Source organism: Schistocerca gregaria, chromosome 2 (genome assembly GCF_023897955.1).
Source record: "Schistocerca gregaria isolate iqSchGreg1 chromosome 2, iqSchGreg1.2, whole genome shotgun sequence".
Taxonomy (NCBI): Eukaryota; Metazoa; Arthropoda; class Insecta; order Orthoptera; family Acrididae; genus Schistocerca; species Schistocerca gregaria.
The window spans coordinates 293,293,256-293,307,774 of NC_064921.1; the positions used below are offsets into that span (position 1 = coordinate 293,293,256).

General features: G+C 35.4%; 1 protein-coding gene across 1 annotated transcript in view; it reads left to right on the plus strand.

Moving 5' to 3' along the window:
* Window positions 1-9,649, plus strand: part of LOC126336903 (androgen-dependent TFPI-regulating protein-like) — an 84,954-nt gene extending 75,305 nt beyond the window's left edge. Inside the window, exons 4-5 of the mRNA XM_050001030.1 lie at window positions 8,541-8,692; window positions 8,799-9,649. Of these exons, the coding sequence (XP_049856987.1) occupies window positions 8,541-8,692; window positions 8,799-8,857 (211 nt within the window). The 3' untranslated portion in view covers window positions 8,858-9,649. The remainder of the gene's footprint in view (window positions 1-8,540; window positions 8,693-8,798) is intronic.
* Window positions 9,650-14,519: the final 4,870 nt, after the last annotated feature.

Below are 14,519 nucleotides of genomic sequence, written 5' to 3' on the forward strand. Positions count from 1 at the left end.
TCATTTGATTCAGGTACAGGAGACACATCAAAATTTTGGTAAAATTTTACCATATACATACAACACCACATTTTAACAAATGGTACGATAACAATAATAGAATATAATAATACACATACAATAAAAAACTAACAATTAATTACAACAAGTGATTTTAACAAATGGTATCATAATAACAATACAATTTTGTTACACATAGAATAAAAGACTAACAATTAATTACCCCTTTCTCAAATTATCATGTCGTCCTCTATGAATTCTTCTACTGAATAGTTGCATTTATCCCACAAAATCTGCTGTAGCCTTATTTTTCGACTCTCTGGCTTCATATTAAATATATTTTTGCCCATTAGCTTGTTATATATTGTCATACCCATATACTGTGGAGTTCGTGCATATAATTTCAAATGGTGTGTGGGTAACATAAAATTATTTTTATATCTTGTGTTGTATGTGTGGTTAAAATGATTTTCCTCAAATAATTTTTATCTGCTGTGTACACAGATTATAATTTCATAAATGTATATGGAGGGAACTGTTAGGATTTGCAGGTTCCGAAATAATGGGTGACAAGATTCTGTTTGTTGTGCACCACACATGTATCTTATAATTTTCTTATGCAGTTTCAGTATTTCCCCAGAAAATGATACCATACCTAATGACAGATTCAAAATAACTGTGATATGCTATTTTTTGTGTACTCATGTCAGAGAGAGTTTGCTAGTATTTGCATTGCAAATGCAAAGCTGCTTCGTTTATTTGATAGGAACTCAATATGGGTACTCCAGTTTAAGTTGTTGTCCACATTTAGTCCTAGGAATTTGACTGTGTTAACTTCTTCCATAGGACGATTGTGATGATGTATTTTAAGATCCACACATTTCAAATGTTTGGTTTTGAAATGTACCATATTGGTTTTTGCAATGTTCAGTTTCAAGCCATTTAACTGGAACCAGTTTTCTAGAGTACCCATTCTGCTCACAATGGAGCTCTGAATTTTTTCTGCACCATCTTCAATTAAAACAGAAGTGTCATCCGCAAACACAACTGACAGGGAATTTATATTTATGGGCAAGTCATTTACATAGAATATGAACAGGATTGGCCCCAACATGGAGCTTTGAAGCACACCTTGTGATACTGTACTCATTTAGAATAATAATTCACTGCATTTAATGTGACACTTACCCTTTGCTTTCTGTTGTGCAAGTACGATATGAGCCATTTCAGAGCTTTGTCCTAAATCCCATATTTGTTTAATTTGTAGATAAACAAGTCATGGTTCACTGAGTCAAATGCTTTTGAAAGATTGCAGAAGATACCTGCGACTTTACTCCTCTGATCCAATCATTTGCATATCTTCTCAATAAAGTTATTTACTGCATCCAGTGTGTTTTTTCCTTGTTCGAATCCAAATTGGTTACTTACAACAATATTATTTTTCATGATAAAATTTTTGATCTGATTTGCAGCTACTTACTCTGACACTTTTGACAGGATTGGGAGAATAGAAATAGGACAATAGTTTCCCATATCTTCCCTCGACCCTTTCATGAACAGAGGTCTCACTTCAGCATATTTTAACACATCAGGAAAGCACCCCTTTTCAAAAGATTGGTTGATTATTTTAGCTAGCGAGGGTGCTACTATGTCATATACTGATTTAATCACTTTACTTGGTGTCCCATCCCACCCAGCAGAATTTTTATTTTTTAATGACAATATGACATTTTTCACATCCTTTATTGTGACTTTTTTTAAAATCTGTGAGACACTCAGCTTCTTGGTTGAGTCCAAAGGGATTTACTTTACTCTGATATCCTGCTACATCAACTTCTGACTTTGCTACATTTATGAAGAATTCATTTAAACACTCTGATATTTGAGCTGGGTTTACAACAACATTATCATCTACTTTAATCTTAGTTATTTCATTACTACTGACTTTAACACCTAACTAGAATTTGACAACAGACCACACTGCCTTTGTCTCACTATTATGTTGTAAAATAAACTTATTGTTTGCCATTTGTTTTGCTGCCTTTACAACTTTTTTGAATATGGATTTATAATGTTTCACATGCACAGCAAAATGTCTGTTTTTGTTATATTTCAGTTCATTATGTAGTTGCCTCTTTCTGGCACTAGAAATTTTTATACCCTGAGTTATCCATTTAATCTTCCTAGTAATTTTGTTACATTTGGCATTAAGTGGAAAAGTTTCATTAAATATTTCAAGAAAGCTACCAACAAATTTGTTAAAGTTAGTACTACTTGAGATACAGCTGTCATAAAGCCATTCAACCTCTCTTAACTTATTGCTAAATATAGTTAGGTTTTTTCATTGAAGTTCCTTTTCACGTGGCTTTTCTTACATGAAATTTCTTTACTATAATAGCACTAAGTCACAACTGAATCAGTTAATTCATAATAATACCAAGCTTTGGTTCATTGTAGTCTACTGGGAAAATGGAATCAGTGTACAAACACGACTGCTCACAAAACACTCACTCTGACTCATCCTTGACTCATCCTTGGGACCCATACCAGATAGCCCAAACAGTGGAAATTGAACATGTACACAGGATAGCAGAAGTGGCAACAGGTTTGTTTGGCCCATGGTACAGGGTCACAGAGATACTGGCAGCTATTTGAAGACAGATGGCGTCCACCCCGTGGTAACATACTTACAAAATATGAAAAACAACATTAATTGAGGAATATAGAAATTTATTACAACCCTCTCTCTCTCTCTCTCTCTCTCTCTCTCTCACACACACACACACACACACACACACACACACATACAAAAGCACACCCATGCATCTCACTGTACAGACTTGGTTGGACTAATTACTCCAGACAGAGACATATTTAAACAATCATTTTTTCTGCATTTCATATGCAAAATGAATGGTATGAAGCTCTAATAAGTGTTGTAATAGGAAATACCCTCTATGGTGCACTTCATAGTTGTTTGGAGACTATGTATGTAGATGTAGATGAATAGAGTTATGATATCTAATAAATGTTCCTTTTGTTTTTAGTCACTACCACACATCCCCTCCATTCCTCTGCATTCCTTGGTTCTCTCCCTCATATGCATACAAGTGCAATATACAAGATAAGCCACCTAAGTTATTAACCATAAATATAACTGTTGAAGATACCATTATTCAGTTATTATCCAGATGAATCATAACAAAAGTCCTCCTGAAAAACATTTAATTTCTTGGTTTAGAAATATTAAGAAGAAGTATATTTTTCAATTCATTTTTTTTACATACAAATGCAGTAATTTTTTTCCTATTTCTACTCATATGATAGAGAAGAGCTCAATTGCATATCACTCTCCAAAATCTTACATGTCTAATCAGTGTAATTACAGTATTTAGATAATAGGATTTCTCTTTTTTTGGACATCAGTTGAATTGCTGTCTCAAGTGGATGATCATATCATGCAATAGTTCACACTTTGCTGATGTTTTCCCCCACACAGATTCACCTTCAGTCCTAATTAAAAGTTAGACATGCTAGCAGGAAGGGTAATCTGTGATACTAAGTTGCTACTCTGGCTCATGGGGCATGGTCCCAGTTGCAGGTTGTCTATGTGATTGGCAACAAAAATTTGATTTTCCATGTTTCATATAACTACTGAATGAATTTACCAGTGGCCTTGCAGCAATGGTAACACCGGTTCCCATCAGATCACTGAAGTTAAGCACTGTTGAGCTCGACTTGCACTTGGATGGGTCACCGTCTGGGTCTACTGCATGCTGTTGGCAAGCTGAGTGCTCTCACCCCTTGTTACGCCAATTGAGGAGCTACTTGACTGAGAAGTAGTGATGCTGGTCACGAAAACTGACAAAGGTTGGGAAAGTGTTGTGCTGACCACATGCTCCTCTGTATATGCATTCAGTGACACCTAAGGGCTGAGGATGATATGGCAATACTATTGGGCCTTCAAGGCATTTTTGGATGGTGTTCATTTGTTTGTTTTAATGTTATCATGACCTATTTATTAAGAGCAATAAGCTGATGTTAATGGTTTAACAGAATAAGACAAATATCACAGTTAGAAACAGTGTACAGGCCATAATGTAGTGGAACTCATGGTGTGTAAATTAGCCACAATATATTAATCCAGTATTTGTGACAGACAGCATTTAGTGACTTCCAATGAACAAATAATTTCATACCTTTACAAAACTTTTCCTCACTGGCATTCCCACTAACTAATAAAAGGAAGACAGCTTATCACTTACAATATTTCCACTCACCATATAGTGGAGATGCTGAATCACTTTTGTTGTGCCTTCAGCACCTTTACTAATGGTGAGTAGCAACTATACTTTTTACTATATTGTTCCATTCCATCCTGGATTTTCCATTGTTTGATTTTACACTATTTTGGCCATTTTTGCAGTACAATTTCAGCATCAAGCATGACATTTCAATGCATAACTTCTTTTATCAACTATATTTGCAATACATTTTGCTAACAATAACCTTATATACCACTGAACACTACAAAATTATATCATTATACGACACAGAGTTCAGGAGATATGACAACATTGAGATGTTGTGAAAAATAGCTTTAGCTTAAACTGGAGTGCAAATTAACCAGACTATAGCCATCCAGTGTATTGAAAATGAGAGGGGGGGGGGGGGGGCAGTCAACTGGTTTAAAACATACAACAAAGTTTAAACATAATTTCAAACCAGTTCTAAGCTTTTACTCACTTGCATACTAAATGTCAAATATTTAACACATTAACTCATTTGCAAAGTAGTCAGAGGATTCAAGATGCTTTATAAGTGAGAGTTCAATTCCTTAAAGAATCAAGGGGCAGTCTACTGATTTAAAACTAATAAACACAGTGATTACATTACGTTAGATGACATCACAACTGGAAAACAAGAATAAGGCTTCTAACTACAACTCACCAGCACTGTATTATATGGGGTGACTGTTTTCTTTTCTTGCAGTCTGAGCTATGAAACAGAGAATCTCAAACTAAATGCACATTTACAACAAGAACTATAGTTATAAAGTTTCCTAAGTAATAACTCCCAATGGACTAAAAATTTAACAAGTTTAAAATCAAACAATGGAAAATCCAGGATGGAATGTAACAATATGATGAAAAGGATAGTTGCTACTCACCACATAACAGAGATGCTGAGACACAGATAGGTACAACAAAAAGACTATCACAAAATAAACTTGTTGACCTTTGTAAAAAATAAACAACAGACACACACACAAGCAAATGCAACTTTGCATTTGTGTGTGTGTGTGTGTGTGTGTGTGTGTGTGTGTGTGTGTGTGTCTGTCATCTATTTTTGACAAAGGCCTTTGTTGGCTGAAAGCTTATTTTGTGACAGTCTTTTTTTTTCTGCCCATCTGCGACTCAGCATGTCTGCTATATGCTGAATAGCAACTATCCTTTTCATAATAATTTAACAAGTTTATAATTGTGAGACACACATTTAAACTGTAAACAGGAAAACATAATACAAAGTTTATTCACAATTACCAATCTTAATCACACATTATTACATATCAATATGTAGCATAAGTTACATAAAACAATATATAATATAATATTACACAATAAAAATGTGTGATCAAAATGGACAATTATGAACAAAGTGCCAAATACACTCAGGGACTTGTATAAAGATTTTATGTCTTCAGTTGGTAATAGAAAGTGGTGGTGAACACTTTCCTAAAATAAATTCAGCAGGTGCTTAATATTCCAGCTGTCATCCACAATATGTATTTGGAGTCACTCATGTGGGTACAACTGAGTAGACTGGAGAGTTTCTATTGACATTGTTTCACATCTTGTGACAATGTGATGGTTTAAATCATCTAGAATTGTCCTAACTGGCACACAGGCTTTATCTTTCAGTCTCAGAGAAACAGGCTGAATGGCACCAGATTAGCTGAACATACTAACACATACTTTACAGTGATCGGGACATACGAGACATTTAAATCTTTCCCAGCATAGTAAGTGCTCCACAAAATATGTGGAAACTGCGAGAATTCAAAGAATACCATCTGGTATTTTGGTCCAGTCTTCAGGTCATCTTTAGTTGTAAACTCATGAAAATACATTGAGCCTCTTTATTTAAGCTCCAACCGGCAAATGCATGGTGTTCTCATGGGTTACTTGAGGACATGCCCTTCTATTGGGGTGAGGAGGTTGATTCAGTCATAACCCTTGGTGAAAGCTCACAGTTTCAGTATCAGACTGATAATTCTTATTTACTGAACTAATAAATAAATTCAAATTACACAGAAAATTGAGTTGTCTACTGGCAACATTTCATGTAGTATCCACCATGAAACCACCCCTTAATGATAGCCTCCCAGAATTGGGTTCTGAGCCACTAATTATTCCTGTGCAAAAAGAATTTCGCACCTATCTTTAACTTTAAACACTAAATTTATGAACTTATACTAACACTAAAGCACTGCATTGTGCATAAAAGATCATTGTGTCTCTATTTTATAGTTGTTTTTAAATTCATTCATTAACTGTCCTTGCATTTCATACTCCATTAGATTTCTAAACCCTAATGTCCATTAGATTTCTTGGAATGTTCAAGAGTTGCACACAGAACGTGCTGTTGATAAGAATAAGTGCAACATTGACAATTTGAGGCTCTGCTTTAATTTGTGAAGAGTACTACCAAGTAATCTGAGTATACATTGATGTCAACAAGTGTTCAACTGCTTAACAGTGTTTAAAGGGTGGCAAATACATCATTTAGGCTATATGATATAGCTGATCATATTTCTGTATGTCTTACCACTTAAGACTATTTTTTTTTTTCAGTTCCTCTGATAAATACAGAACTATGGTTCGTTATATGAGGGCAGGTGTACATAATGAGAATGTTTTGGCCATTTTTAGCAAGTGGTTGAAAGAGACACCAACAAGCTCAAACTGATACAAATGCCCAATATACACCTTCCACGCAGAGGTAGTAATAAGATTATATTCATCATGTACAAAAAAAGCATTTTTAAGTGGACAGCATAACGACAAGTGGTGTATTATTTCCTGATACAAGACTTATATCGTTTGCCACTTCTGTGTTTAACAGTATCAAGAAAGAGCATGCTGGAAAGCATTTGAATGAAACCAGATTGATATTAATGATAGGCATAGTTCCTTGAAGATAATGGGACTACTGGTCACTGATGATGGCCACTTGGATGTCAGAGGCCCTTTTGATGACTGTTGCATAGCAGGGAATTCAGAAATATTTTCCAGCACACAATGCATGACCACACACTAACGGTAACACCGGAATGTCTGTATAATATTTTCATGATCCTATGCCACACAGATTTGTCAACCTGACATTATTAGGGCATGGATTATATCACATGTATTGCTATTTTAATATCCTGTCAGTGAACGAATTCTAGAGCTCTATTTTAAGGAAATGGATGGGTACACTTCCAATAGGGCGATAGGACCTGTCCCCATGTACGCATTTTTCAATGTCCATTATCTGCAAAACATCAGTTTTAATGTACTCATGTCCAAAGACTCTCCATTAATTTCTATTAAATCCTGCCAACTTATTTTTAAGCTGCTGCATCTTAAACAAATCTCTGTTTTCTGTATTATTACAGTACAAGCAACACCATGATGTTTATTATTCCACAACAAAATATTGTTGAAGTTTTTGGTTATACAACTTTACTGCATTTCATTTCTGCTAATATTATAATAATGTACATTAATTTGTAAAATTATTCAGAAATTTAAACATGTCTTTCTGGTAACTGAGTTTTTACAGTATGACCATAGTGGCTGATCCTTCTAGAAATGAAATGAAGTGAAAAGTATTAATTCACTCTATCTTCAGTTTAAAAAGAGGTCATATCAATGAGTACAGTTAGTTCAATGGCAAATTGCAGCTTCTTTCACCCTTTAATAATTTTTTAAGCTCACTGACAGCAAGAAAAAATTAATTTTTTTCCTAATCATTATTCCTTGTACTGGATAAAATCTCTAAGCCACCTCACTTCGACTGGCCTTATTATGATGTTTGAACAACAACAAAAACTGTGGAATATTAGCAAAAGCTCCAAACAAATTTTATGAACTCTGTGTGAAAGCAGTTTCTGGTCTAACTACCAGGTCTATTTGCTGTCATGTGCAACATTATCAGTTGTGTTAAGTATCCCTTGAGAAAGTCACTGCCACTTGCACAAACAATTATTGTCCATGATTCTCTGCAATTTACCAACAAAGTTAAACTCCTGATTACAATCAAATGTGAATTAATGATTGTCAATAGCCAATATGATGTGGATTTGGATATAATAATAAATTAATTAACACACAATTTTTACTATTTTCTTAATTCTGAATATTCCTCTGCAGGATGTGGTTCTTAAAACTATACTTTTAAAAATGTGAGACATAATCCAGCATGAAACACATGATCACTCCATAAATCATTATTCACAGACAAAATTAAACTATTATCTTTCATAATTTCAGCTTCTTTTCAACATACTACTTTGATGGAGTATGGCTCTACCCAATATTTATAACATCTACCTGGCCACTACGTATTTCCTTAGTACTTCTAATATATGTATGGACACTGGTGACTTACGCATTTGGTGAATATTTGAGTACAAGAATTTGGGGTAAATATCCATATTTTTTTCTGCATAGCATTTATGTTGACATCATCTTTTAACACTGGCTCATTATATTTCTTAGTGTAAACAATAACCACCTTATTGATTTCAGGTTATGAAATTCAAATGCTGAAAGCACAGGAGACTTCAAAAAAGAACAAGCAAATCTAGATTTTTGCATACAACTATGAGAGTAATTTCAACAGCACATTCAAATTTACACATAGTCTTAGCAAAAGACTGTGTACATCGGTCTTACATGTCACCAAACTCACTCATTATTTTGTTAAAATAAATTGTTCTGAAAAATTATACTTTAAATTATGTGATGCCTTATATGTAAAATTAATTTTGCCAGTGTTCATTTGGATCATGGAAAACTGCAAAACTGATTTTGCTTCATAAACTGGATTATCAAGTTTTTGCATATTTTGCCATCTTACACAACAGACTAAAAGTGTACTGTTTTGCTGTATTATCAAGCAGTGCGATTTAAAAATAATCACTAAAATATTGAGAATGCACACAAAAAATATTTCAGAAATGAGACTTATGTAATTTTTTTCAGCCATGAGGGGCATAGATCTGTGTGGTAATCTTTCCATTTTTCATTTCACCTACGCAAAATTTGATATAAATTTCAACTATTTTAATATTATTTCTAGAATAAGTAGCTAGATGGGGATGTAGAAAGACCCATGGAATAAATGAATAGTACAGAGAAAGAGCTACCAATATGCCTAAATCAATAAAGGACATAGTAACTCAAAAGGACATTTCTACAAAACATCAAGTTTCAGGGGAATTTAATGACTAATACTGAGTATAGTGACAGCACTTGGGAATAAAATTAAAGCTACAAGTATATCTACAAGAGATGTACTTGCTGTCCAACCACCAAAAGGAAATGTTTTCATTGGAATACTAATGCTGAGATTTAATAAAAAAATTCCTTCCTCCTTACATTAGAATTTTCAGTTTTCTGTCAAATCCAGGTTTAATTGGCACCAATTTATCTGCCATGGCTGCAAAAAAAAATCACAGGCCTCCTAACTCATGTGGATACTGAGAGATATTGATCACACATTCATGTGGTGTATCATATGGTTTGCTTATATGAAGATGTCCTCTAGATTTTAGTTACATTTTTTGACACACAAAAATTAATTATATGTATAATGGATCACTATCATATTCTCTTTATGGGGCTCAGAATTCTAACAACTGTGAATGTGTGCACTTATATCAGTGTGTTTGCAAAAGATGACTCTATTAAGGGATGAAATGAGAGCCCATAGTTACAGGTTGGAGAGGGTTAATTAGAAGCAAAAATAATTTACATGTACAGTCCTGTTGACGACTCAAAGAGGAATTTTATAGTGTGGTGCAAAAATGTATAACATTTTGCCAGCAGAGATGCAACTCATTGATAATTAGTTCCTATAAAACTACCAGATCACAGGCATGATGACTGCTATGCTTCCACTAGCAGTTCCAAATAGCCCCAGACATTTTCGTTAGGATTACGATTGAGTGAATTAGTTAGCCAGATGGTGTGTGACAGGATGACCCACTATTCATGAAACAAGAAATGTGCAGCCCTATGAAGATGGCTTTTGCCAATTTGGAAGATGAGAGTATCCATAGCAAGGGCAATATTTAAACACTGAGAATGTTCAAATAAACACCTTGGTTCATACGGTAAATGAATGGCCCCAAGACATAATATGTAAAACACTCCCAAAACATCAAAGAACCAACTCCAGCCTGAACAATACCATCCACACACTGTGGATTAAATATCTCATGGGCTGTCACAGATTTCAGTACTTTGTGTTATTTGAAATAAGACAAAATCTTGAATTTTTAGGTACACTACAAACCTCCATCCAGTATCTGTATTGTTTAACCCAATGAAGACGAGCAGCTTTCTGTGCTCCTTTTAAAGGATACCTGATTTCAGAAATCTACTGGATACAGTTTCGCCGGCCGCGGTGGTCTCGCGGTTCTAGGCGCGCAGCCCGGAACCGTGCGACTTCTACGGTCGCAGGTTCGAATCCTGCCTCGGGCATGGATGTGTGTGATGTCCTTAGGTTAGTTAGGTTTAAGTAGTTCTAAGTTCTAGGGGACTAATGACCACAGCAGTTGAGTCCCATAGTGCTCAGAGCCATTTGAACCATTTGATACAGTTTCCTTCAAATATTTGTTCAGAAACTGTTGAGCTGAAGCTGAACTCACTGACAGCGGAACTCCTGTCAGGCTTGAAACCAACTGGTACACCATTCATAGCTTTGTAATGTGGTGTAAGAACAGTGGCCATAAAAAGATCCTAACTGACCGGGGCAAGAGGCAAGTGCGATGGCTTGTCAATGACAGTTGGTGTACCATTCTTTGTATACACATTGGACAAACCACTAAGAAACACTAACAAATCAGGCAACTTCATTCACAAAGGGGTCATGGGTACAACTAACACAATAACTCATTTCTGTAATTCTGTCACATCCCTAAGTTGACCCATTTTACTGCACAGATTCCATACAACTAACTGGCACAGACACTTCACTTCACTGCCATGACTTACGTCAGTGGTGTCATTTAAGTGCTCCAAATTGACCAGCATGCTCTTTTGAGAGGGAGATCAATATTTTTCATTTAAAGTGTATTCCATATTTTGTGAGGTGGAAGTCTGGACAAAACCAAGCAAAAAGTCCAGTAAACATGGGCTGTAAAATGCATACATAAAGAGTTCTGAGGGCTTGTTCATCTTTGCTACTGTGAAACACATCTCTTCTACAGCTAACTCGTTGCTACTATGAATGTTCTATAGAATGCAGTAAAAAATAAGTAAATGAATGTGAACACTTTTCTTTGTAATGGTGAACCAGCAGAGCTTTTCAGCATATGGCACAGAAGTTTGACAGTTGCTTCCATCTGCCAGACAATAACAGAAGATTGTGTCAACCATCTGCCATGTAAAATAATAAGCTTCAATGTAAAAACATGTCACAAACTTATCAAACACCTGCTAGTTGCATTGCAGTTAATGCATGTGCTACACTTAACCCAGAATTGTGAATATAGTTAACAGTAACAACCAATGCTAACAGGTGTTTACTGCATGCTGTATCTGTGGACAACAACAGAGGAATGTGCCCTCATTTAGTTATTGCCTTCTGTGGGTCATTTGTTGTAGCAAAGAGCTTGCAATATAAGAGATGTTTTTCACTATCAAAGATGAACAAGTGTTCATAGCTCTTAATGTATGCATTTTTGAGTCCATGCTTACTGGACATTTTGTTCTTGATTTTGCCCATACTGCCACCTCTCAAAGTATGAAATATTTTTTTTTTAACACCCTGTATATATTTAAAGACATAACATGTGAATTTTGGTGCTGATCCATGTAGCAGGTAATGACATGTTGTAGTATTAATCACATTAATTCCAAGGGGCAAAACCCTCAAACACAATATTAGAGTATTCATGGCAAATGGCTATTCCTCTATGTTTTCTGCATAAATGTGCTTTCAATTGGTTGTAATTCAGGTGATATCCACCCAGAAGCAATCATACTGAAAATTGTTTTAAAGGCACTAAAAGAGGTATTACATGAGCAAACAAAGTTGACACTCGCGGTAGCTAATGGGAGCAACCGTAAAGGCATTTCCCATTTACAGCCACTCCCATCAGCCACCACACTGAGTGTCAACTTGGTTTGTGTGAGTAATATGAGCTCTCTGAAAATTGCTGGGCACAATCACTGGTGCACTCTTTTAAACACCACAATAAAAAATTGGATCTATCCCATCTTTTTCTTTCTGACAGTCTAATGAAAGTGACCACCATATGAATAAAACTGTCCTGGCCATGATAACTTTCCTGTTTAATATCATAACTTCAACATAAACAGACTACTCTCTCTTAAAATTAGATTCAAATGCATCTTCAATTGATAAGTAGTCTGCAATTCTGGTGTACAAAATGTAACATTACTTGAAACAAAAAGAGAAAAGTAAGGCACAGTAAATTTCACATAAATTTTTCAAAATAATTGTAGCTACCATTAAATAAAAGTTCAGCTTCTGCCCAAAAACACATTGAAAATAGCACAGTGGATGTCTATATTTAGGTCATCAGCCATAATCATACAAAATCACACAAAAGTGTTTCAGTCTTGGGCTCCCTTTATTATTCATATTTTGATTACGTGTTCCAACTAATTGCCATCATCACATCTATCATAAGACAAAAAGTAAAAACATGGGCTGTACAATTCTTTGCACATGTTACAAAAATATTTTTTGTAAGATGAGAGAAATGTCAATGGGATGCATGTAATTTCAATAAATCACAAAATGACAAGTGTGCATAATAATAGGATACAAACACAGTAATGTGAATGAGCAATATGTTCCAAACACTTTAAAACTTCAATACCATGTATATCATCAAATAATACATACCCACACAAGGTGTAGATGCTTAAATTACTCGACTGCCATCAGGTGGGATTCATGGCAAAATAACAGCAGACACTATTTCATTGATGACTGATAAGTGCAAACATGAGTAAAATTTAAACTAGTTTAAAAGTATACTTTCAATTTTTTAATATGTTACATAAACATTAAAATGACAAATCCATATGGACTCATACATATGCATCCATATGACTCTCATGAAATTTTGACAGACTTTACATAAGAATTGTACAAGATATGACAGCTTACAGCAGCATATTGCAGAACCAAATGCAAGGCTGCAGGCCACGATGAGACAAATTATGGAGCCCAATAACAGCAGAAAATGAACAGTCAACAACAGAATACAATAAAAATCAATGACAAAATGGTAGTAAAATGACTCCTAGGCAACCAATGCACTATCCATATGGAGCCAATAAAAAATAAGAGCACTGGTCTGTCAAGGCACTCAAATATTGTAACAGATCATAAAAGATGTCAAAAAACAATTTTTACTGAAATCCTCTGTTTGTTTAAAAATAGAACTGTACCAATACACAATGAAGTTATACACTGAAGTGCCAAAAAAACTGGTACAGGCATGCGTTTTCAAATAGAGAGACATGTAAATAGGCAAAATATGGCACTGTGGTCGGCAACGCCCACATAAGACAACAAGTATCTGGTGCAATTGTTAGATTGGTTACTGCAGCTAGAATAGCAGGTTATCAAGATTTAAGCAAGTTTGAATGTGGTGTTATAGTTGGTGTATGAGTGATGGGACACGGCATATCTGAGTTATCAATGAAGTGGAGATTTTTACCATATGACCATTTCACGAGAGTACCGTCAATATCAGGAATCCTATAAAACATCATACCTCTGACATTACATGGCCGGAAAAAGGTCCTCCAAGAATGGGACCAATGATGACTGAAGAGAATCATTCAACATGACAGAAGAGCAACCCTTCTGCAAATTGCTCCAGATTTCAATGCTGGGCCATCAGCAAGTGTCAGCATGCGAACCATTCAACGAAACCTCATCGATGTAGGATTTTGGAGCTGACATCCCAGTCATGAACCCTTGATGACTGCACAACACAAGCTCTATGCCCATCAACACTGACACTGGACTGTTGATGACTGGAAACATGTTGCCTGGTAGGATGAGTCTCTTTTCAAACTGTATCGAGCAGATGGATGTGTACTGGTATGGAGACAACCTCATGAATCCATGGACCCTGCATGTCAGCTGGGGACTGTTCAAGCTGGTGGATGCTCTGTAATGGTGCGGGGTGTTTCAGTTGAAGTGATATGGGACCCCTATTACGTCTGAAAGGTGAGACATATGTAAGCATCCTGTCT